This window comes from Tenrec ecaudatus, chromosome 16 (assembly GCF_050624435.1).
Source record: "Tenrec ecaudatus isolate mTenEca1 chromosome 16, mTenEca1.hap1, whole genome shotgun sequence".
Taxonomy (NCBI): Eukaryota; Metazoa; Chordata; class Mammalia; order Afrosoricida; family Tenrecidae; genus Tenrec; species Tenrec ecaudatus.
Window position 1 is genome coordinate 87,557,643 of NC_134545.1, and position 24,523 is coordinate 87,582,165.

The 24,523-nt window shown below is 48.1% G+C and overlaps 1 protein-coding gene and 1 pseudogene across 1 annotated transcript in view; one reads left to right on the plus strand and one right to left on the minus strand.

The window, feature by feature from the left end:
* Nucleotides 1–4,034: 4,034 nt before the first annotated feature.
* LOC142428663 (large ribosomal subunit protein uL15 pseudogene) lies at nt 4,035–4,491 on the minus strand (annotated as a pseudogene).
* A 9,617-nt stretch (nt 4,492–14,108) lies between these two features.
* Nucleotides 14,109–24,523, plus strand: part of CNNM2 (cyclin and CBS domain divalent metal cation transport mediator 2) — a 138,866-nt gene continuing 128,451 nt past the window's right edge. Inside the window, exon 1 of the mRNA XM_075534479.1 lies at nt 14,109–15,888. Within this exon, the coding sequence (XP_075390594.1) occupies nt 14,268–15,888 (1,621 nt within the window). The 5' untranslated portion in view covers nt 14,109–14,267. The remainder of the gene's footprint in view (nt 15,889–24,523) is intronic.

Consider the following 24,523-nt stretch of genomic DNA (forward strand, 5'->3'; position numbering starts at 1 on the left):
GATACATTGCTCTTGATTAAACCCCACTAGGCACTACACGCCCTCCTCACCATCAATTTTAGATCTCTTGTTGTTCCCTTATCTTTGTGTTTGTTGGCTCTTCCTCCCTCCTCCTTTTTCCCACTCCACCCCCACCCCCAACCGCTGGGCCTGTGGTTTTCTCCTCAGGATTGTTCATCATCCTGACTATCGTATATAAATAGACATTGCTGCTGCTGCTGCTCTTGAATCTGCTCTTTATCAAAGCGAAGACCATAAGAAAGAATAAGTGGCAAGAAGGCACCACAATCGTGCTCACTGATAAGGACACATGATGGTTAGAAGGTATTAAAGATTCACAGCAAATCACATACATAGGAACTGGTTGATCACATCTTTCTACTTTGTAACTAATCCAAAGTTCTGTCGCCACTTAGTGGTCAGAAGTGAAACTGAGCGACTCATTTAAGCCTTGGCCAATGGCAATAAAGGCTTTAGGAATAATTGTTGACTGAGACCAGAGCATGTGCACTGATGCAGCTAGGAGCCGGAAACACAGGGAATCCAGGACAGATGATCCCTTCAGGACCAGTGCTGAGAGTGTAGACACTGGAGGGTGGAGGGAGGGTACGGTGGAAAGGGGGAACCGATGTAAGGATCTACATATAACCTCTTCTCTGGGGGACAGACAACAGAAAAGTGGGTGAAGGGAGACGTCGGACAGTGTAAGACATAACAAAATGATAATTTATAAATGATCAGGGGTTCATGAGGGAGGGAGGAGTGGGGAAGGAAGGGGGAAAATGAGCTGATACCAAGGGCTTAACTGGAGAGCAATGAATGTACAAATGTGCTTGACATGAGTGATGCATGTGTGGATTGTGATAAGAGTTGTACGAGTCCCCAATAAAATGGTTTAAAGATTTACCACACACAAAAAAATATTGCTTCTGACATAAAAAAAACCCTATTTTTGTTGCCATGTTTGCTCATTAAACAAAGTTCCTCCTGAAATAAAGTTAATTCTGTGTTTCCAAGATTTTGAAATCAAATGTAGTAGAGGTGCTCTTCAGGTCACTGGTCTTTTAAACTCAACTTTTTTTAGGGGTGGGGTGAGGCAATTGAATTAAACCCACAAATGAATAACAAATGTCTCTGACCTCAGCGCACCCTTGTAAGGGACAACAGTAGCTGTGGTGGCCGTCTGTAGCACAGCCTAACTGGAGAAAGCAGAGCACTTGGCAAGGAAGGCCCTGGTGGTGTAGTGGGTTATGAACTGGACTGTTAACTGCAAGGCCAGCAGTTTGAAACCACCAGCCCCTGCAAGGGAGAAAGATGAGGCTTTCTACTCCTGTAAAGAGTTATAGTCACCTAAACCTACAGGGGCAGTTCTATGACATCCTGTGGGATCACTGAGTTGGAATCAACTTGATGGCAGTGTTTTGTTTTGGTATAAAAGGTCCTGGATCAACTTTGGGGAAAATATTGGGCTCAGTTTGAGGCTCCATGGTTTAAAAAGATAGAGGAGTGGTTTTATTATTATTAAAAGATCATTTTATTGGGGGCTCATACAACTCTTATCACAATCCATACATCCATCAATTGTGTCAAGCACATTTGTACATTCATTGCCCTCATCATTCTCAAAACATTTGCTCTCCATTTAAGCCCTTGGTATCAGCTCCTCATTTGAATAAACTTTTTAAAAGGAAAAGTTCAAAGATGAATAAAGTTGAGTTGTAGTTGAGATTTTTATTTTTTTTTGGGGGGGGGGCAGACTTGATCCTTGACACCTAAGAGTTTAGAGGTGAACTTTTCAGCATCAAGCTCCATACCCTGAACAGTTTCCATAGGAGCACGGGGATCCATTCTCAACTCCGTGCCAAAAGGGGATCAGGGGGGAGAGAAGCCTTAGGCTTTGTAAAGCATTGGAGTGGACTCCATAGGCCTCCTTTTGAAAAGGAGGCTGTGAAAAATAGGAAGATCATCTGATTTTTGAGTGAGTTCAGCTGTAGACATTGACTTGAAACTATAGACAAGAAAGAGCTATTGTTTTAGTTGCCATCAAGGCAGCTGCAACGCACAGCAAGTCTGAGCACCCAGAGGAACCACCGTCCTACCTGAGGCAGCCTCGCCCGTTGCTGCAGGTGAGCCCATGGTTGCACCAACCATGTCGTTGCATGTTGTCGAGGGTCGTCTTTTACACTGCCCTTCTACTTTACAAAACACGAAATCCTTCCCTAGGGGCTCATGTCCAATGTCCATGCATCCCAGTCTTACTATTCTTCTGAGGACGCTGACGACACTTCCTCCAAGACCAGTTAGTTTGTTTTTCTGGAAGACCATGCTTCTTGCAGTGTTCTTCACCAACACCGTCAATCAAACGTATCGGCTCTTCTCTGCTCTGCCTCACGCCTTGTTCAACTTCCACATGCACATGGAGCGACTGAAGATACCATGACTTGGGTTAGGCACAGCTTAGTCCTGAGGGTCACAGCTTTGCTCCGTGACGCCTTGCATAGATCTTGTGCCACAGATTACCAAGCGTGAGATGCCGTTTGATTTCTAGACTGCTGCTTCCACGAGTGTTCATTACGGGTCTAAGGAAAATGACATCCTTGACAAGTGACATCTTTTTATTTTTCTCATTGATCTCTTGGTTCAGTTGTAAGGATTTTTCTTTACGTTGAACTGTAATTCATAATGAAGACGGTAGTCTTTGGTTGGCATCAGTAAGCGCTTCAACTCCTCTTGGCCGTCAGCAAGCAGAGCTGTGTCATCTGAATCGTGCAGGTTGTCAGTAAGCCTTCCTCTGACCCTGAGGTTCATTCTCCAATATATAGTCCACTTTTTCAGATTACATGCTCAATATATAGGTTGCATAAGGATGGTAAAAGGATACAACCCCGACACACAGCTTTCCCGACTCTAACCCATGCAGTGTCCCCTGTTTGGTCCAAAGAATTGCCTTCTGGTCTATGTACAGCTTCTGTATGAGCACAGTGAAGTGTTTTCAGATTTCAGTTCTTTGCAATGTTTTCCATATATATATATATTTTTTATTTTAATCATCCACACAGCTGAATAGCCAAAGTAAACATCTTTCTGATCGTCCCTCCTTTCAGCCAACATCCATCTGACATTAGCATCTCCCTTGTTCCACGTCTTCTTCTGAATTCAGCTCAAATTTCTGGCAGCTCCTTGTCAATGTAGTGCGGCAACTGTTTTTGAATCACCTTCAACAGATTTTTATTTCTATGTGATATCAATGATACTGTTAGCTAATTGCTGCATTCTAGTGGGCCACTTCTCTTTAAAATGGGCAGAAATCGGGTCTCTTCCAGTTGGTTGACCAGGTAGTTATCGTCCAAGTTTCTTGGAAGCATAGACAAACGAATGCTTCCAGCACAACATCGGCTTGTTCAAACCTTGCCCTGGGTGTCCCATCAATTCTGGAGCCTGCTTTTTCATGCCTTCAGTGCAGCTTGGAGTTCTTCAATATCATCAGTTCTTGGTCATATGCTAGCTCTTGAAGTGGTTGAGTATTGACCATTTCTTTTCGGTACAGTGACCCTGTGTATTCCTCCCATCTTCTTTCGATGTTTCCCGCATCAGTCCGCATTTTGCCCCGAGAATCACCATTGCAACGCAACATGGTGAACCTGGTCTCCTCGCGTGGTTTTCTAAATCCAGGTGCTTGCACCGATCACTGAGATGTTTTACTTTGTCTTCTTAAGCTGCCTCTTGAGAATTTCTCTTCAGTCTCTTCTGACCTCCACTTTGGCCTTTTCTCTCCTGTCTTTTTAACGCCCTTTTGTTTTCTTCGCGTATGATGTCTTTGCTGTCATTCCCCACTCAGCCCTTTCTTCTCACTTTGAGTCAGCCCCGTCAGCAAATGAAGGTTCCAAAAGCTTTGGCTCCATCTACATCATGGGGTCCCAGACTTCTTTGCCCTACTGCCACTTTTTCCAGATAAGTAAATAAATAAAAACAAATATTACTCAGCGCTCCACTGACCATTAAAAACTTTGTGTTGTTGTTGCCATTTTTAACTTTCAACTAAACTTCCACGCAGCTTCAAGCCACCAGGACATAGGCCCACCAACCCCCTTAATCTTCTCCTCAGCTCTTCTGAAAGATGTGGCCTTCACGATGCCAGGTTGCTCTGGACGTTTACCTTCCGCAGACTGCGTAGTAGCCCGGCCGCACCACGGCAGTGACGGGAGCAGCTCCAGTGTTACTTTTGGCACCATTGACCCTGGACTGCTCACTGACCAAGGTCCACCAGTTATCAAGGTTGACCATTGGGCAGAAGCTCTGGTTCCTCTTCAAGTGGTAATGCTGCACAGCGACTTTCCCAAAGTCACCTGGGTGGTGTTTGTCGAAGTTGACCCTGTGATGATGCAAGCCACCAGCATTACCCCGGCCGCCTGGGTGTTTCCGGTGCTTGCTGATGTGGCCGTGGCTCACGTGGCCCCTAAGTCTCTGGGTCTTCCTCAGTCTGGAAGGCATGTCGGTGGCTGAGACAAAAGAGCGACAATGAAAAACGTTTGCGCTCTAGCCCAGCATCCAGGATAAAGGATCGGTATCTGCTTTTGTCGGCCCCTCTGGATCTTTGGGAAACACCGATCTGCAGCATTAAGGGAGACTTAACGTTGAGGAGGCAAATGTTCCCCAGTCGTATTTTGAGCGCCTTCCAACCCGAGGGTGGAACGAAGAGGAGGCATTCTACTCCCATAAAGAGCTGTCGTCTCAGAAACCCCCAGGGGCAGGTCTAGCCTGTCCTACAGGGTCACTATGAGATTTGACTCGGTGGCTGAGTTTCTTTTTGAGACCAACCTGAGGGACCCTTCTGACCCTATGTCAGACAACGGACTGCTCTTCATGAGGTTTTCATGGAGTGGATGGCCTAGTCCTTCTTCCGCATCAGTTTCCCGTTTGGAAACGCTGAAATCCCTTCCCTCGGGGCGACCCTGCTGGTGTGGGAAGTATTGGTGGCATAGCTTCCAGCCTCACAGTGACACGTAAGCCACCACAGCGTGACAGCCTGACAGATGAGCGATGAAGGAGCGCACTAGGTGCTATCCTGGTGCTTTAAGCGCCTTCTCTGTGACCTTGATTCTGTTCTAAACGGCACTTTCTTGGCTCTACAGCTCTTGACCCAGCACACCTGTGTTAACGGCAGTATTCGCCTGGCACGGTTGAGAGGAGCCTGTCCACGAGCCCAGGAGCCCTGCCAACTAATACTGGGGCCTCCTAGGGGACAAACCCATGGCCACCAAGTTGATTCTGACTCATAGTGACATCGGATTGGTCGGTGGAATGGAACAAACCCCTGATGCCAAACATCATAGCTCCCCCACTCCCAGCCCCTAGTTTGTGCCAAGCATTTAGCCTTGAGAAAATGACATGGCTGTGCCTTTGCTTCCTCATCTGTATGACGTCCTTTGAAAGTGTGCCTGGCCTGTGGCTCAGATCACTGGCTCCCTAAGGCTGCTGCAAGCTTATGTGATGTCAGGACCAGCCCAAGGCTGGTTCTGCTTTGGCTGCCCGACCAGCGTCAGGGAGCTGTCTGTTAAGGCTTTTGGCAGCGGGTGATGTTTCCCCTATCGTTTCACTCTGATCATGTAAACACAGATGGGAGAGTTGATGGCGTTGTCACCAATATGCCTATACTGATTGTGACCCCACAGGGTTGTCAAGCCTGTCAGCCTTGGACAGCACGTCCCTAGGCTTTTCCTCTGGGCCAGCACAAACCGCCTTCCTTTTGGCTAGTAGTCGAGGACTAGACTGTGCCACCCAGAGACTCAAAATTCCATGTGCCTCCATTCTCGACGTCTTATACATTTCAACATGAACCTCCTGAGCAGCAGAGGCACAGAAAAGGGCCCAGTTCTTCTCTGGCCAAAAAGCTTTGTCAGAGACTTAAAGAGTCGAAGGGATGGCCTTTCTTTTAATTGGCTCTTGTATCAAAGACACTATTTCAAACCTTCAGGATCACAGGAGAAGACTATTTAAAAAAATCATGAAGCCTGCAGAGGCATTCCTGTGTGGCTGCTGTTGTCGCCTGAATCAGCATCCGCATCCCCGTCCCCACAGCCATGCATCACTGAAAAGGACATGGTTTGGTGCCAAGACGGCAGCAGGTCATGCTCCTCTCATGGATTGTGGGTCTTTCTTTGCATGGCCCCAATGGGGGCAGTCAAGAAAGTGATGAATCCTGCCGCCGTTGGTAGGAAATTTCACTAAATGCACCTGGCAAGGACTGTGGCCCCACCGATCCTATTTTTCATTCAGTCATTCACCAAGTATTCGTTAGGTGCCAACTGTGAGCCAGGCTTTGTCTTAGGCACTGACAGGGGGAGACTATCGACTCTGTGGGCCGACAGGAGAAAAACAACTGAGTGTGTTTTCTAGACTTTGTTGGTACCTGTTCTACCTTCTATATCTGCCAAGTTTCTTCAGCCCCCAACCACATCTTTGATCTTTAAAATATTTATTTTACTGTATTGGGGGGTGCTTACAGCTCTTATCACAATCCATACATCTATCCATTGAGTTAAACACACCTGTATACAGGTTGTCATCATCTTTTTCAAACCATTTTCTTTCTACTTAAGCCCTTGGTATCAGCTCCTCATTTTTCCCCTCCCTCTCCCACTCCCCCTCCCCAATGTCCCCTTGATGCTTTATAAATTATTATGCTAGGAGGGTAAGGGAAGGGTGGTGAAAGGGGGAACTGATAACAATAATTGACGTATGGGAGGATGAACAGCAGAAAAGTAGATGAAAGGAGACAGCAGTCAGTGTAAGACATGAAAAAAATTTAAAATAAATGATCACTTCTTGGATCTTGTAGACTTTGCTCCGAGAATTAGCAGAGGGCGTCCTCACCAGATTAAAAATGAACTCTCTTTTGCAAAAGTGAAGCTGGAATTGTATAATCCTAAATATAACCTGTTTTGGGGTTGGGGGTATAACCTATGGCTTGAACTTTACGGCTTCCTTCCAAACTATTTAACTGCCATTCCGGTCAGCGCTCCCACTGAGGTTAATGGGCGGGATCTGTGAATGTAAGTTTTGTACTTAATCCCTCCTGCTGAGGGAGCCTTGCTTGTCTTGGACTGACCCCTTCCCCAGTGAGAGCACAGCAGCCCCTCCTTTCCTGGGGCAGGGCTATGCTGCGGGATAGTCTTCAGGTGAGGGGAAAATCAATTCGGAACCAAAACACCCTGCCCATATACCACTCCGTTGCCTCACAGGCTCCCGCACAGTCTTAGGGTCCTGTCTCAGGATTCAGGATCCAGAGACACTAACCATGTCGAGCAGTAAGTGGAGGATGCTCTGGGTTTGCTGTGAGACCTCAAGCCAGTCACCTGTGGAGTACAGGATGCTGCTGCCAGAGCCAGGAAGCAGGTGAGTCTTCTGGCCTCGCTGTTAGTTGCCCACAGGGAAACTGTTGGCCCTCTTGGAGATTTGCTTTTTCCACCTGTACAATGAGGAGGTTGGATTTGACAGACTTGAAGTTCTCTCCCAAGCTTAGAAACAGATACAGGGTCCAGCTTCTGTGGAGGTCACGGTATTTATTAAAAAAAAAAAGTTGACCACATTGATAAATTGGAAATTGCACATAAAATAAGGATTTCTGGCTTCTCTTGAAAATCCAACCAGATAGGAGATGTTGACAACATGAGGCCTGTACTTTTGCCCCACTGGGGTGTCCCAAACTGAGCCCTGGCTTCCGCTTCCGACAGGGCGCGCTCCCCCGGGCAGCTCATCACTGTCCCCAGGCCCCTATCCAGTCAGCTTCACAATAAGCTTTGAGTTTGTGACCCTGGATTTAGGGCGACAGTTAACACCATTTCATCAGACTTGCAAGGGAGGTGTTTCTTTATTTTTTCATTGTAGATCAAATAACGGCCAGTCTATGGCCTCCCCTATGGCTCTATGACTTCTATAATTAATTAATCACAAGCAGTAGCAAAGAAAGGCACATGGGAAATTGCAGGGAAGCTCACAGGAGGGAACCAAGGAGGGTAAGAGCTGCTTATGGTAATTTGACATACAACTTAGAGCCTAATTGTGTCCAGCGTGTTGACCAGGACAGCTTATCCTCGGTTGGCAGAGTTGACAAGCTTCCATCACCTGATTTTCTTTGTGAATATTGCATGAGCATCCTCCCCGGGAAGCAAAGTCCCCAAAGGTCAGGAAGCCAGAGGAAAGGTTGACGCAGCAGGCGCAGAAGGTCTGGGGCGGCTTCCAAGCCCAGGCGTTAATCTTTGATCAACTATTGTTCGTTTCTCTCTCATTAACCTTCCTGTACTTTTCAGAGGGCTGTGAAGCAGGTCTTGTTATTTTTGTGTTGAAATCAGGGAGCAGGAGGAGTTGGCGCAGTTCTTTCAAAACGGGGGTTCCTCGTGGTTATGAGGAGGAGGGGAGGCGTTGCTTTTGTGGATACAGACCAGGCCAGGTATCCTGAGCTGTTCCTTGACCAAAATAGCTCCCTTAGCCTCCCTCACACTGGTAAATGTTGGGAAATTCCTGGGAGAGAACACTGTGCCACATAATGCAAATAGTCTCATCAGTGTTCGAACCAAGCCGGGCACTCGGTCTTTGACATCTGGGCCTTTGTGGGTTGAAAAGCCATCTTCACCTATGTTTTGCTTCAACAATGCTGTTCCGTTTCCCACCTCACCTCACCCTCTCCTTCCATCAGAATATTCCCCCTTTTATCTCACAAGTCCTTGGAATAGCTCTGACATCTATACGTATCTAAATCCTACTTAGGCTTCAGGAGCCAATTCAAAGACCATGAAGTTTCCCACACACACCCCTTTATTCGTATATCCCATATCATATACCCAATTTTTAAATGCAAACAACAAGCAGACACACAGCCATCTGCGCACAGTGGTGCCCTTGGCCTTGGCTCCACTCAGTGTGTTCTATGAGAAAACAGCAGTGTGATTTATGCGCACGGCTGGCTAACCTCCTTAAGGGGACGTTTTCGCTGTAACTCTGGCTGCAAATGTCACTTCCCCGCGCCCACTGCCATGTCTGCAACGTACAGTCTATGTGAGCCGAAGAAGCGAACACATACAAGCGGGGACGGGGTGACAAATAAAGCACAAGTTTTGTGTTTACAATATAAAGAAACGGCGATGATGTGGCATTCGGAAGTGCAGAGAAATGAACGAAACCCGCTGTTTCGGGATTTTTAAAAATAAAACAAACAAACAATAGCTATCTCAGAGGAACTAAAAATAGGCGCAGCCTTTTTCCACTGAGGTCTGACATTGTTTTTCTATGCACGGGATGATTGGAATAGGATTTTAGCGGCAGCTCCAGAGGATGTGGAAAAAAAGAGCCTGGGAAAAAGCTCCGCTGGTATGGGAGCCCTGGTATTTCTGACGAGAGTGGTAAGCATAAATGAAAGTCCTGCCAGGGCGGCATCGTGCAGGTTTGAAGCCGACCTGGCTCTGGACTGGTTCTTCCTCCCCATGTTCCATCCCCGGGACTGCCCTCTCTTGGAGTCGTCTCACCCTCCTCTTGATCATCCCTCCCCTGAAATGTGTTTCTTTTTAAACTTTTTAGTTAGACTTTAAATGATTTTTAATGTCCACCTGGTTTGAATTTGAAAGCTGAGTAAGTGAAAGGTCTCCTCACAACCGGGACCTGTCTTGAGTGGTCTTTACGGTCACAGTGAGCAGAACCTCTCTTAGACTACAGCTGGTATTGCAGAGGGAGAAGGGGACTGAACAAACATTCTAGAAGATTCTAGACAATCCCACAGCTCCCGGGCCATCGTTTAATGGAGTAAGCAGTAGCCTTTTCAGTGCAGAAATGCCCTTATTTGATTGGTGGAGAAGGGGTTCCGGAGGAAAGGGAAGAGATGGAGAGGGTGACACCCAGTGCTGGGGAGACCGCTTTGGGTTTTGCCATTGGAGGTGCAGAGGGTGCCTGGTGAAAGGGGGACTGGGATGTAAGATGCTCTTGTGATCCCAAGGCCAGGCGTTGTGGGGACCAGGAGTTTTCAGGGAGGAGGGGAAGCAGGCACATTCCTGCAGAGCTGGGGGAGGACTACAGCCAATCATAGGGTGGCGGAGAAGGGCTGCCCACTGGGAGGCTTCCTCGTGATTACTTTCCATTCAGGTGCTCCAGAGCCCAAGAGTCAAAATTCCCTAGAGGGAGGGAAGCCCTCATGGAGCATCAGCTCTTGTGAAAGGAGGGAGCTTTCCTTTCAGAAAAGCTGTGTCTTTCTTTCCCAATACCCCTGTCCAAAACATACCTAGAAAAGGAGGCAAGTAGGAAAGCCCCAAGCAAAGCTTCCGGAAACATTCTCTGGAGAATGGAAACAACATTGCCGGTTTTGTTTTATTTACTGTTTTGGGTTAACTGTTAGGACAAATGCCTCTTTTCGCTAAATTGAATTTTGTGTATTTAAACAAGTGGGCAGTGTTGCTTCTGAGAAATCCCTCTCAGGGCAAATGGATGCGATCCTTTGGAAAGTTTGGGTAAGTCCTTGTGCTTCCGACTGATTCAAGTTCCACTTGGCTTGCCCACTTTAGACACGTCCTTAGGAAAGATCAATCAGTAAAAAGAGGCTGTCCTGGTGGATAAGGTAGAGAGAGTCAGCAAAAGGGAAGGACACTCTCAATGAGATGGATGGACACACTAGCCAAGGGACTCAAACTGACTGATTATGGTGAAGGTGGTGTGTGACCAGGCATTGTTTCGTTCTGTTAGACATCGGTTACTATGCCTTGGAAGCAACTCACTGACCTTTGACAGTAACAACACGGAAGCGATTCGTGTTGAACAGTTTTCTATCACTAGGCACTTTTCTGAGGGGAACTAAAAAGCGTCTCTACAAACCCAGAACTTCTGTAGAACTATGTTCAGAATTCAGGGTTTTGTTGACTCTTCCCCCCGCCCCCCAACACGTGTAGGGAGCTATTTTGGTGTTTTACTCTTCGGCCTGGACAGGGTGTCTCCGAGTTCCTCAAATCTCCCAGATGTCCGAGGTTATTCTTTGTAGATGGCGCATTTATCCACCGCCCTTCCTCCACCCCGGATGTCCGGGAGGGACTATGGCAAGAAATGGTTAGGTAGGGTAAGGATTTGCTAGAAGGATTGGGTTTTTCTCTAAATGACGTGCTCGAAGTGAGACCAAGTCAGAACATAACAGGATTAGACGCCTGCAGCAGCTACTCAGCAACCTCGGGCCACGTGCAGCTAGTGTGCACATGAGAGCGGAGCGGAGCACAGGATGGTGCTGACTCTTTTCCTCTCAGATTTTGAGAGACCCTTAAGAGCACCTACAGATTTTGCTGCTTTGCACAGAGCGTGGACTAGTTACCCTCATGAACGAGGGAACGAAGATCTGTCTGGCCAGGAAATGTGGGCCCGGGCATGTGTGTGTCTTAGGTGTACATAAGGAACCTGACCTCCCCACTCTCCTCAGGATCAACCTCACTGCTGTCCCTGGTGCGAGCAGAGCTCGGTTTATCTTTCATTGTAAACTGGCTGGGCGGGGCCTTGAGGACAGTTAACTGTGACGTCCTGAACGTCTGACTTGCTTCTGAATTGCCTAGTGTCACACTTCCTGGACTGGTCCAGCTTTCTCTGGCAAGTTCTTCCCTCCCCCTTCCCTCTTCTCCACACTTCTATTTGGAAAGTGTTCATTCAGCATTTGGGAATCTTTAATCATATTCCCTCTGTTCCCTTAAACACATTCAGACTTTACTTGTTTTTCCCCTTCGGACTTTACTTTTGAAGGTAAAATGGGCTCATTTCCAATCAGTTGACTTAGCACTATGTCTAGTCTTAACATTTATCATTTTTTCCTAAAAAAATTTTTTTAATGCATTGGGTTGCTAACTGCAAGGTCAGCAGTTCAAAACCACCAGCTGCTCCAAGGGAGCAAGATGAGACATTCTACTGTAGAATCACAGTCTCCGAAACACACGAGGGCAGTTCTACCGTGTCTTGCAGGGTTGTTATGAGGTAGAATAGACTAGATGGCAGTGAGTTTGGTTTGGAGAGAAATTTCCATACTGCTACTCTTACAAATGTAAGCCAAGCCCTGGAACATAATCAGGTTTTCTTCATCTGAACATCGTTTTCAAATGTCATTCATTCACTGCCATCACTTATTGCTGACTCGTGGCGACCTTCTGGGACAGGGAAGAGCTGCTGCCTCTATGGGTTTCTGAGACTAATTTTTGACGGGGGTGGAAAGCCTTGTCTTAAGGGGGTGGCAGTGGGAGAAGCAAGGCTAGAAGCAGTAGGGACATTATTTGAAATACTCAGAATATAGTTTAACATCTATCAATACCGATTTGAATGTCCACAGTTGTTGTAGGTCCTGGTGGTAGAGTCATTGCGAAAACAACATCTTTGTTCTCTAGGAGTTTATGTTCTAGTTGAAAGGAGACAGACAATACGCCAGCTTAATAATTGATTTGGTATATTAGCACATGATCTTTGCCTTGAAGATAAAGCAAAAATCACACGTGCAGTATTGGGAATGTTTGCAAGGCTACATTAAACTGGCCACAGAGCAAAGCCTTGAAGGAGCTGAACTGGCGACTATGTGGACAACCAGGGGAAGAGAGGTCCAGACACAGGAAACCCAGCCTGGGCAAAGGCAATGCGCTCCTTCCTCCCCCATTGCTCAGAGTGATGATTGGGAACCAATTAAAGTGCAGGTCTGTTCCGCAGTTGATGAGGTCAGAGATGGAAGGGGAGGGAGCAGACCCATTAGGCCCTAAAGAGTCTAAAGTTTAGGTCTTTGTCTAGTGGCTTTTGCTGTGATGGGGTGGGAAGCCCCAGCGGGTTTCAATCCCAGAGTGGCAAGATGTAGATTTACCAAACTCAGCCTGGATGCTGGATTAAGATCAGGCGCAGGTGTAGAAGTACGGCCACTGCAGCCAGACCTAATAGAAATGCATCAGAAACATTTGATTTGTTTCCAAAAAAGAGAAGAAAACGTGCCTGTAGACTCTTTTTGTAAAGGAGCCAATTATTTTTTCAATGCTTATGCTGAGAAAAACGTTCAACCTGACAGCCACTCTGTCACGGGGAACTAGACCTCCGGACTCTTTTAGCCCTCCAGAGTGGACTATGAACTTGGCAGGGCTTTGTCCGTGTAATTGAGAATGTACCTTTATGGAGTGGCTTGGGATGCCTACTCCTTCCCATATCTCGAACTTTACCAGGATGCTTGTTAAAAACAGACTTCTGGCCTTCTACCTTGTAATAAGTTAGGAATGGACGCAGAGAATGTGTACGTTCAACACGAATGTGCGATGCGTCTTGGGGCTAGAAAGTTTAGGGAATTGTTCCACTTCTTCCCAATTTGGGGGGTGGTTTCCATCGGAGCTGGACGGCCGGCAGGTGGCGCTACGTGACCGCAAGTCGAGGATCGCAAGCCAGGTAGGGGACAGAGGCGCGAGAGCCGGTCGGCCGCGGTGCGGGGACCACCACTAGCCCGGAGGCGGCTGCGCGCGCACACAGGTGGTGGCACGGGGCGCGCGCAGCCGCGGCGGGTGCCTGGGCTTCCTGTGAAATTGGCGTGCGCCTTAAGCCGTCTTCAGTCAACGTAGCTTCTCGGGCACGTGGGGCAGGAGGGCACAAGCCCTCTGTACGCGCGTCGAGCCCTTGGTGGCCAGCAACTCCGCGCAGCGAGAACAGGCGGCCTCGCGCTGCAGGGCATCGGTCCAACCAGGCCAACAGCGGGCGCGGGGGATCTACTACTGAGTCCCCTCGGCGAGCTCCAGCCCCGTGGCCGGCTTCTTTTCATTGGCAACCGGGCCTGCGACCCCGCCCCCTTTCTGGAGCTCTCATTTCTGATTGGCCATCGAGCTCTTGCTGGCCACGCCTCCTCTCCTCGCACATACACAAGAGTCACGCGCTTTTCAGTTGGAAACCTGGCGTGCTGAGGACGGTGGCAACCCATTTTCCCACCCACTGCCCTTGCCATTGGTCCGCGGCGCCGCTCGCGGCCACGCCTCCATTCCAGCCCCCTGGCTGGGAGGCCGGGCCCCCGCTTGTGGTTGGCTCGCCGGACTGCCTCTCGCGGGAGCCGCTGGCCCTCCTCTCCCTCCCCACCCCCCCTCCGTCGACCCTAGGGTTCCTCAGCCGGCCGAGGCCGGGCCAGTGTCAGTCAGGGAGGCGGACCGCTGAGCACTGGGCGCGACGCTCCGTTGCAGCTTCGCCCAGGGCCCGGTGCTTGCCCTCGTGCCGCCGGGTGGGAAGGATGAAGCCGCAGCTGGAGCAGCCACCCCATGATTGGCTGTGGTGCTTGTGAACCCGAAGTAAAGATGGCGGGCGGGCAGGCAGCCGCCGCACTGCCCACTAGGAAGATGGCGGCACGCCGCAGCCTCCGCGCCCGCGGCCGGGGGGTCCTGCAGGCAGCGGCGGGCCGGCTGCTGCAGCTGCTACTGCTGAGCTGCTGCTGCAGCGCGGGCGGCTGCGCGACGGCGAGCGACAGCGAGGAGACGGTGATCATCGGGTTGCGGCTGGAGGACACGAACGACGTGTCGTTCATGGAAGGGGGGGCGCTGCGGGTGAGCGAGCGGACCCGGGTCAAGCTGCGGGTGTACGGGCAGAACATCAACAACGAGACGTGGTCCCGCATCGCCTTCACGGAGCACGAGCGGCGGCGCCACAGCCCCGGCGAGCGCGCGCTGGGTGGCCCCGCGCCGCCGGAGCCGGACAGCGGCCCCCAGCGCTGCGGCATCCGCACCTCAGACATCATCATCTTGCCCCACATCATCCTCAACCGCCGCACCTCGGGCATCATCGAGATCGAGATCAAGCCGCTGCGCAAGATGGAGAAGAGCAAGTCCTATTACCTGTGCACCTCGCTCTCCACGCCCGCCCTGGGCGCCGGCGGCCCGGGCTCCGCGGGGGGCGCCGTCGGGGGCAAGGGGGGCTCCGGGGTGGCCGGGCTCCCGCCGCCCCCGTGGGCCGAGACCACCTGGATTTACCACGACGGCGAGGACACGAAGATGATCGTGGGCGAGGAGAAGAAGTTCCTGCTGCCCTTCTGGCTGCAGGTGATCTTCATCTCGCTGCTGCTGTGCCTGTCGGGCATGTTCAGCGGCCTCAACCTGGGGCTCATGGCGCTGGACCCGATGGAGTTGCGCATCGTGCAGAACTGCGGCACCGAGAAGGAGAAGAATTACGCCAAGCGCATCGAGCCCGTGCGCAGGCAGGGCAACTACCTGCTGTGCTCACTGCTGCTGGGCAACGTGCTGGTCAACACCACGCTCACCATCCTGCTCGACGACATCGCCGGCTCCGGCCTCGTGGCGGTGGTGGTCTCCACCATCGGCATCGTCATCTTCGGGGAGATCGTGCCCCAGGCCATCTGTTCGCGGCACGGCCTGGCCGTGGGCGCCAACACCATCTTCCTCACCAAGTTTTTCATGATGATGACCTTCCCTGCCTCCTACCCGGTCAGCAAGCTGCTGGACTGCGTCCTGGGCCAGGAGATCGGCACCGTCTACAACCGGGAGAAGCTGCTGGAGATGCTCCGGGTCACCGACCCCTACAACGACCTGGTCAAGGAGGAGCTGAACATCATCCAAGGAGCGCTGGAGCTGCGCACCAAGACGGTGGAAGACGTGATGACCCCGCTCCGGGACTGCTTCATGATCACCGGCGAGGCCATCCTGGACTTCAACACCATGTCGGAGATCATGGAGAGCGGCTACACGCGCATTCCCGTCTTCGAGGGCGAGCGCTCCAACATCGTGGACCTCCTCTTCGTCAAAGACCTGGCTTTTGTGGATCCGGACGACTGTACCCCCCTGAAAACCATCACCAAATTTTATAACCACCCCTTGCACTTCGTTTTCAACGACACTAAGTTGGACGCTATGCTGGAAGAGTTTAAGAAAGGTGGGAGATTTTCGTTTCTCGCATTGGCTTGCTCTTTCTCTTTCCCGCTTCCTCCCTTCTCGAGCCCTCTACCCCTCCGACCAACCCCCCAAGGCGAGTTGACCGGAATTTCTCCCTGGCTCTCTTAATTGTAAAGCTGAAAGGGCGGCGTGGATTTGGGGACGGATTGAACTGGGAAGCGCTCCTGCCGTCACTGGCGGGGTTTCTTTCTCCGTCTTCCCCGCGCTCCGCCACCCCCACCTCCCCCCGTATCAAACGGAGACACCGTCAGTCCTGGGCGTGTGGACGCTTGGAGAGGTCTGTTGCGTGTGTCGCCTGGGTTCGCCGGGTGGGTGGGCGAAGGCAGGAGCCGGCTGATTGCCCCGCGCTGCCGTTGGGCGGACAAGCTGTAGGGCAGGCTTCTGGGACATTGAACTAGCTAGAACACTCGTTTTCCTCCTCCTTGAACGTCTACGGTGACGTGGTTTGAGAGATTCAAAGTGCATCTTCGAGGGTTTCTGCCCCTGGTTGTGTGGCTGCCTGTGCGGGGGTGAGGGGCTGTTTGACCTTCTGCCGGTGGGGGGTGGGCTGCGGTGGTGTGGCGGGAGGTAAGGCGGCTGCCGCCAAAATAATTCCCTCATTTGGATGTGATTGGCGTTACCTGGGAAAGAGGTGGTTGGTTTCTTAAAAGTTTATTGTAATTTAGGCTAGTGATTAGTATATAATTTGGAAAGACTGTAGGTAAGTTCACCTTTTGTGAAGTTGTAGCTTGTTGAACTCGCTTCCTCAATCTGTTTAAATTTACCTGAAACATTTCCCCAACGCCTGATTTTACCAATGGGACAAATCCCCGGGTGAGTTGTGCTTTATTCATTCCTTGAGCCATTTCGGCCCCAAAGTGTTCTCTTGAAACTTGCTCACCTGGTAATTAAAGTATATTAGCCATGTCACCTCTGGCTGGTCCAAGGTGTTTTCACTGATGCAGGTCCTGCATTCAGCTTTTTGGGATTAGTTTGGTCACGCAACAACCATGTAAATAACGACTCATACTGCTGTTCCTGATATTGTGCCAAGAAGAAGTCCCCGGTAAATAGCCAGCGTTATGATTCGAAAAACCAAGGATGCCGAGTTTGGCTTTTTATAATTGTTATGATGTTCGGGCAGCGTGTCTGTCACCTGTAGTGACCCGATAGCCCATCAAAACTAAGTTTTCCTTCCAATAGATTCTTGATCACCGAGCACGGCCTCCTCATGGAAACAGGCCAGGCATACCTGGTGACGGGTCAGTGACTGTGAGGACGTGAATGTACTCACAGATGTGTGATTGCCCCAGTTCCATTTTTCTGGTTGGCTGATGTCCTCTCGAGAACAGGATCTCATTGCAGTAATTTTCACATAAAGGAATTGAGCCCAATAGAGCCTTGGAGCTTGGTGATTAGCATTTAAAAGCAGAATGAGATTCTTCTGGGGTTCTTAAGCAGTAAAAAGAAAATGTCCATTTCTCTAGCTTCTTTAGGTTGTATCCTTAGTCTTTGATTACTTAAGTTGCTAATTGGAGCACTAACCAGTCTCTCTGTTAATATGCAGTAATAGCTGTAATAGTAGAAGCTAGTTTGAGATGCTTGAACATGCTTCTAAATGGCTGTATTTCTATTGCAAGTTCCTACTGTTGATACGGACAATTCATTGTATGGTTCTTAACATTATTATTACTCAGAAGTTTTGTGCATCTAATAGATGGATTGATAACATTAGTTTGTGCTCCTTGCTGAAGTGTTTCTTTTAGAATTTAGTCACTCACCTTACTACTCATTAATCATGGCTGAATGAAAAATAGCACAATTTACATTACTTTGAAATCTGCTTTTCATTGTTCTTGAACAATTTCCCTGTGATGGATTGATTTTTAAGAGAAACCCCTTCTCCAGTTTGCTCACAACATTTCTCTGAACTGTATCTTGTGAGGGAACCGGGTGGATAGCAGGTTACGCCGGACTGCTTCACTACAAAGTCAGCGGTTGGAACCCAGCAGTCCTTCTCTGTGAGAAAGATGAGGCTTTCCACCCCTGTACATATTTATAGTCTCAGGAATCCCTTTGGGCAGTTGACCCCTGTCCTATAGTGTTGCTATGAGTCAGGGTTGACTTGATAACAGTGATTGTCTTCTAAGTAATGTTTTCCCATGAATTGTTGACAGATGGTACTGGACAAGATTTTAGTCTCTCCTTTTTCAGAAAGACATATTTAGTTTCAAAGATGGTGTAAGCTAAAGGGACACTTGAATTTGAAACAAAGTAATGACAAAGATCCACCCAACTCCCTGCCATCAGGTTAATGGGGACTCATAGTGACTCTATATAGCTTTTCTGGGGAGCAAATTGCCTCATCTTTCTTCCTTGGAGCTGCTGGTGGGTTTGAACCTCTGACTTTGCAATTAGCAATCCAATGTATAGCTAGGGCCTTAGTGGCAAAGAAAGTTGGGTGCATAAGGGAAATTTAAGGATGAAGTTCATTACTTAAACTATAAGCATCATTGATTTTGTCACCTCTTTCTTGGTTCTTTCATCACTTTAACCTTACTAACTACTACATTGGTTATTTTATATGTGTGAATTAGACTATTACCCATTTTTCCCCTTCACTTTCTTATTCACTTATGAAATAATGTGGTTGGCCAGCCTTCTCTGGTTTTTCTCCAAAGAATAATGGTGTGTACATTTAAAGACCTTTTTCTTTCTCTTCTTCCCTCTTTCTTCCAACTTTTCCATTTCCAAAAAACAAAAATAAATTCTACAGTATCTCCTGAACTCCTCCAAATTGGTATTATCATCAATCCCCATCTCATTGAGAATAAACTTTCCGAATTCAGAATGCATTGAATCCTTTTCTGTACAGAGGCCACCCAGTCGATTTTGACCCACAGTGACTCTTTGTAGAACTGCACTTACTAAGGTTGTCCAGGGTGTGAATTTCGGGAATCAGATGGCCAGGACTTTCTTCTGAGTTGCCTTTGGATAGGCTCCAATCTTTGGGTTGGTAGTCAGTGCTTAAGGGTTTATGCCACCCAGGAACTCTTGTCTGTTTATGTTGTTGAGGCGATTCCTACTCATTGGGACTCATTGTGCTATAGAACTGCCCATAGGGTTTTCTGGGCTGTAATCTTTACTGGGAGCGGATTGCCAAGTCTTTTCTCCCATGAAGCCACTGGTTGGCTTCAGACCTCCAACTTTCAGCACTTAGCGGTTGAACCATCAGGTCTTCATTTCCAGATATCTTAAGAAAAATTTTGTGCCACTGAGTGGATGCCAACTCATTGCGCCCCTATAGTACAGGGTAGAACTGCCTCTGTGAGTTTCCCAGAGTGGAACTCTTTATGGGAGTAGAGAGCCCTGTCTTACTCCCTCAGAGCAGCTGGTGGTTTTAAACAACCAACCTAGCAGCTAGCAGCCCCACAGGTAACCACTACGCCACAGCTATGCATAATTAATTTGTTATTCTTTATTGAGGAGGGGGGAGTAGGAGAGTACACTATGGAACGAGATGAAACGGTACCTTGATTCAAGTATGCGCGCCTGTCTTTTTTCTAAGGATTGGAACTCTTTGCCTGACTACTAGGGAACTGAGCAAACCTTGAGCTTGAAAGAAAGTAGGTGTACTAACTTTAAAACAAGCATGTTGCTATTCCTCTGACTGTGGACACTGTGTGTCGGGTACCCGACTGAGTGTCTTCCTTGAGTTGCCGTGGCTAAATCTCATAATAAATGAGGGAATTGAGGCTTAGGTTAAATGTTTGTTCAAGGTCGCATAGTAGGTTACAAATTTGGGGCATTACCTTAGGTATGTCTGACATCAGAACGTGAGCTCTTCACCTCTATCTTCTATTTGGTCCCCTTGCTCCTCATGATATACTTCTGTTTTACTGACTACACAGAAATGTAGTCAAACCTTTAAACCCATGGCTTCTGTGAAATTTCCACATACCGTATATACCCGAGTTTAAGCCAACCCGAATATCAGCCGGGGCACCTAATTTTACCACAAAAACAGCATTAAAAATGTGCTGAAAAACTGAGCTTATACACGAGTATATATGGTAACGAATCACTTTTTCAGCCACTTTGATCCACAATCAAAGGCGTTTTATTACCAGTGTTTGCAAGTTATAACATGAAGGTTCATTTTCAGACCTTTTTATGCTTACGTTATACTGCATAGCCTTGATGAGCTATTCTACAACTGTTTCTTCCTATTGTAAGATATGCCTTTATCTTGTTTTTTTCTAATGAGCGTCCTTTACAACTCTGCCCTTGTGTATGCCATGCAATCATTTCTCTTTGTCCCCCCCCCCCCCTTTTTCAGGACAGGATAGACTAACTCTGTGGGAGTAGAAATCCTGTCTTTCTCCGAGGAGTGGCTAGTGGTTTGGAACTGCTGACCTTGCAGTTAGCAGCCCAATGCATAACCACCACACCACCAGGGTTCAGAGATAAGATAGTAAATCCTACTAAAGGATTAGGATGGTCTTAGACATACTAAGGCACAATAGTGTAGGAAAAGGGAAAGCTACATTGCAGGGCGCTACTCTTGTGTGAAGAAGCCCCCTTGGGACAGTGGGTAAGGACTTTACTGTGGACCAAAATGTCAGCTCTTGGAGAAAGATGCGGCCGCCTGTTTCTGTAAAGATTACAGCCTTGGGACCCTGGGGGGCAGGTCCTGTAGGCCTGCTCTGTTTGGAACATCATTACAAAGTATTCAGATAGTATAAGGAATAGAGCTGACAGGTAGTTTGAGGACCATCTAGTCCAGAGTGTGCCAGGTTTGCCAAACGATAGGAGTTACTTGCGCCACGTACGAAGAATAAGACCCTGAGCCTCTCTCAGAAATGCCCTGCACCACAATCTCCAGGGACAGTCCTTGAAATACAGATTGTTAACAGTTTCCTTCAGACAAGTTTTATGGGTAGGGGAGTTTAGAAAATGCTGGCCTAGTCAGCCTCTTAAAGAGGGAAAGGAAAATAAACTCTAGGAGAGGGTGGTGGTCATGAGGTGCCGTCCAGTTGGTTCAGACCCACAGCGACCCTGTGCACAACAGAATGAAACTCTGCGTTTTCACAGTTGTTATGTTTGAGCCTGTCCTTGCAGCTGTGGTGTCAGTCCATCTCATCGAGTTGCTGTTGCTTCCCGTCCACTTTACCAAGCATGATGTCCTTTTCCAGGGACTGGTCTCCCCTCCCCTCTCCCCCGGTAACACATCCAAAGTACCTGAGAAGTCTCACAATCCTCACTTCAGGAGCATTCTGACTGTAGGAGAGAGGAGAGAAAGTAACTGACTTGCTTAGGGCTCCCCATATAACTTGGGAGCCTTGGGGCACAAAGGTTAAGTGTTTGGCTGTTAACTGAAAGTCCTGGTTGGATTGGACTCACTGGCTGCGGTAGAAAAGACTGGGTGACCTGTTCCCGTAGAGATTTCAGCCCGAGAACCCAATGGGGCGCTTCTGCTTTGTCATATAAGGTTGCCACGCATCTGAATTGACTCGATGGCTTTAAAGAATGGGTATGGAATAACCACGTGCTTGAAAGCTCAAATAGTTACATACAAGTGAATTCTTGGTTTAAAAAAATCATTTTATTGGGGGCTCATACAACTCTTATCACAATCCATACATATATCAGTTGTATAAAGCACATTTGTACATTCGTTACCTTCATCATTCTCAAAACATTTGCTCTCCACCCAAGTCTCTGTCATCAGCTCCCCATGTCCTACTCCTACCCCTCCCCCCTTCCCTCTCCCCTCTCCCCTCATGAACCCTTGATAATTTATAAATTATTATTTTGCCATATCTAACACTGTCTGACCTCTCCCTTCACCTACTTTTCTGTTGTCCGTCCCCCAGGGAGGAGGTTATATGTAGATCCCTGTAATGGGTTCCCCAAGTGAATTCTTTTGATTTAACTTTGTTACACTAATTTTGAGTATCCCTTAATGATAGTTTCCCGTTGGTCTTTCCTTCTATGGGAGCAGAGATTTGGGAACAGTTTCAGCTCTTTTCATTTCACAGCACAAGCCTGTGAAATTTACCCAGACAAGTTAACGTCACCAAAACATTTGAAGCCCAGGTTCCATTCATGCCGCCCGGTGTTCCTTGATTCAGTGTTTGTGAAGGAGCTGAATTTCCGCAGAGAACCCTTCCTGAGGTGTGGAGGTCATTTGAGTTAATGGGGTCACCAGAACCTGCGCTTTAGGTCTTTAGATCAGAAGAGACTATGGTTGCATACTGGCTCTGACTTGCTATGATCTGGACAAAACAGGAAAAGACCTGCTTCTGCTTTTTCTGTTGGTTTTAAGTGCGGAGTACTTACCACCTGCCCCTTTCCCAGAGCACCTCAGAATTGTTTACATTCTGAGACAGTCTAAACGATCGTGGTTAACGAATTTTAATGATTAGCAAATCCAGGCACAATTTACAATGCTCTTTATGACTGAGCCAAGAGAGTATCTTATGGTTCTCTGCTCTTAACTACTCCAACTTGTACGACTAAACCTCTGGGCTCTGCGTTTATGTTTACTGTAGTTAAGTATAAAGTAGTATATTTCTTTCCAAGGGGCCCTTCTCAATGCACACATTTCATTGGTAGTAAATGTGGATCCTTATAAGATTTTCTTGGCACAGTGAATGTCTCAAGCCACTGCTGTCTAGTTGAACCTGACTCGTAGGGACCCCGTAAAGGAAATCAGACTCTACTCCAAGCCGACACCTACTTGGGTGACCTAGGACAGGTGGAGTTTCTGCCCCAGACTATGACTCTACGTATAGGCGTAGAGAGCCCTGACTTTCTCCTGAGTGGCCCCATAGGACAGTGCAAAACTGCCCCTCGGGCTATCCCAGACTGTAACGCTTTATGGGACTAGCTTAAATACATGGAAATAGGTCACTGGGATTTAAGACAATTTTAGTATTGTCTTCCCACTCTCTTTTCCTCAGAACACGCAGATAAGAAACCCCAAATCCTACCAAAGCGGAACAGGAGGAGCAATAGGAAGTGTTCTTTTTTCCATTATCACATCCGGCACCTCCAGAGTGTCCCTCTAGGAGAAGCATAGGGGTGGCAAGCTTTGAGCGAGGAGAAGCTAGGGGACTGCTGACGCCAGCAAGTATCATTTTTAGATCATACGTGTATTTGGGGACTGATGGGTATGTTGGGGTATCAAGCCCCTCACCCTATTAGTCATCAGTAATGCTATAGCAATGGTGAGATCCTCACTTCTCCACATTTCAGCCTCTTTGCTGTGAGACCAAAGTGGGGCTAATTCATTTTGAATTCACATGCTTGGGGAAGATGCACTTGTTCCAAATTGCTTACCCTTTAAGTCTCAGGGGTTTTTTCATAGTAAAATTGGGATCTTTTCTAACGCATAGTTCTGAGTAAAAATTAAAATGATGAGAATGTAGAAATGCTTCCAATAGTATTTGACATACTTAATTTTAAGCAAAACAACCAAAAACCCACCACAGCTGAGTGGGCTTCTGAGTCATGGCAGCTCCAGGTGGTGGAATAGGAAAGTAGAGCTGCCTGCTAGCGTTCTGCCGTGACAGATCCTTACGTAGAGTCCCATCAGCCATTATTTTTACAGTAAAATCTGCAAGAGCTGGAACCTACGTAATGTGGAAACCTGTCCGAGAAGGACAACCCAGATACTTCCCACCCAAAGGAATGGTCGAAGAGTGGGGAAGACTATTCTGTCAAGCGTGAGCAACTTGGCAGATCCAGAAAGACAAAGCAGAGCAGTCAAGGTCTGCCTCTCACAGGGTTCACCGTTTTAGAATGAGTCTTTAGGCTCTGTTGGCACAGTGGGTTAAGTAAGATAGGAGGCTCAAACCCACCAGGTGCTCCAAAGGCGAAAGAGGCTCTGCTCTCATGAAACGTTACCATCTGGGTAGCCCTATGGAGCCAGTTCTATTTTGCCCTTTTGGGACCCTGTGAGTTGGAATTGCCTGGATAGCTGTGGGTTATGGCTCGCTATTTACTGTACGTTTTCCTTTTAATTATGATTGAATTCTAGACTCTGACTTTTCTAGCGTTTACCATTATATGACAAGATGGGCATATGCATACATACATGTTGTTGTGGTTAGGTGCCATTGACCTTATAAAAACAGAACGAAACACTGCCCAGTCCTGTGCCATCCTCACACTTGTTCCTACCTTTGAGCCCATTGTTGCAGGAACTGTGTCCTTCTATTCAGGGCCTTCCTCCTTTTCCATGCCCCCATACTTTACTACCCATGATGCCCTTCTCCAGGGACTGGTCTCTCCTGATAACATGTCCAAAGTATGTAAGACGAAGTGTTGCCATCCTTGCCTCTAAGAAGCACTCTGGCCGTACTTCTTCCAAGACAGACTTGCTTGCCCTTTTAGGAGTCCAGGCTGGCAGTTCCAATGCACTGATTATTTTTCGGTCTTCCTTATTCAGTGTCCAACTTTCACAAGCATATGGCGCAATTGAAAATACTGCGACTTGGGTCAGGCACACCTTCATCCTCAGAAAAACACCCCTGCTTTTTAATACACTAAAGAGGTCTTGTGCAGTTGATTTACTTACTGCAGTGCTTCATTTGATCTCTTGACTTCTGCTTCCATGAGCACTGACTGTG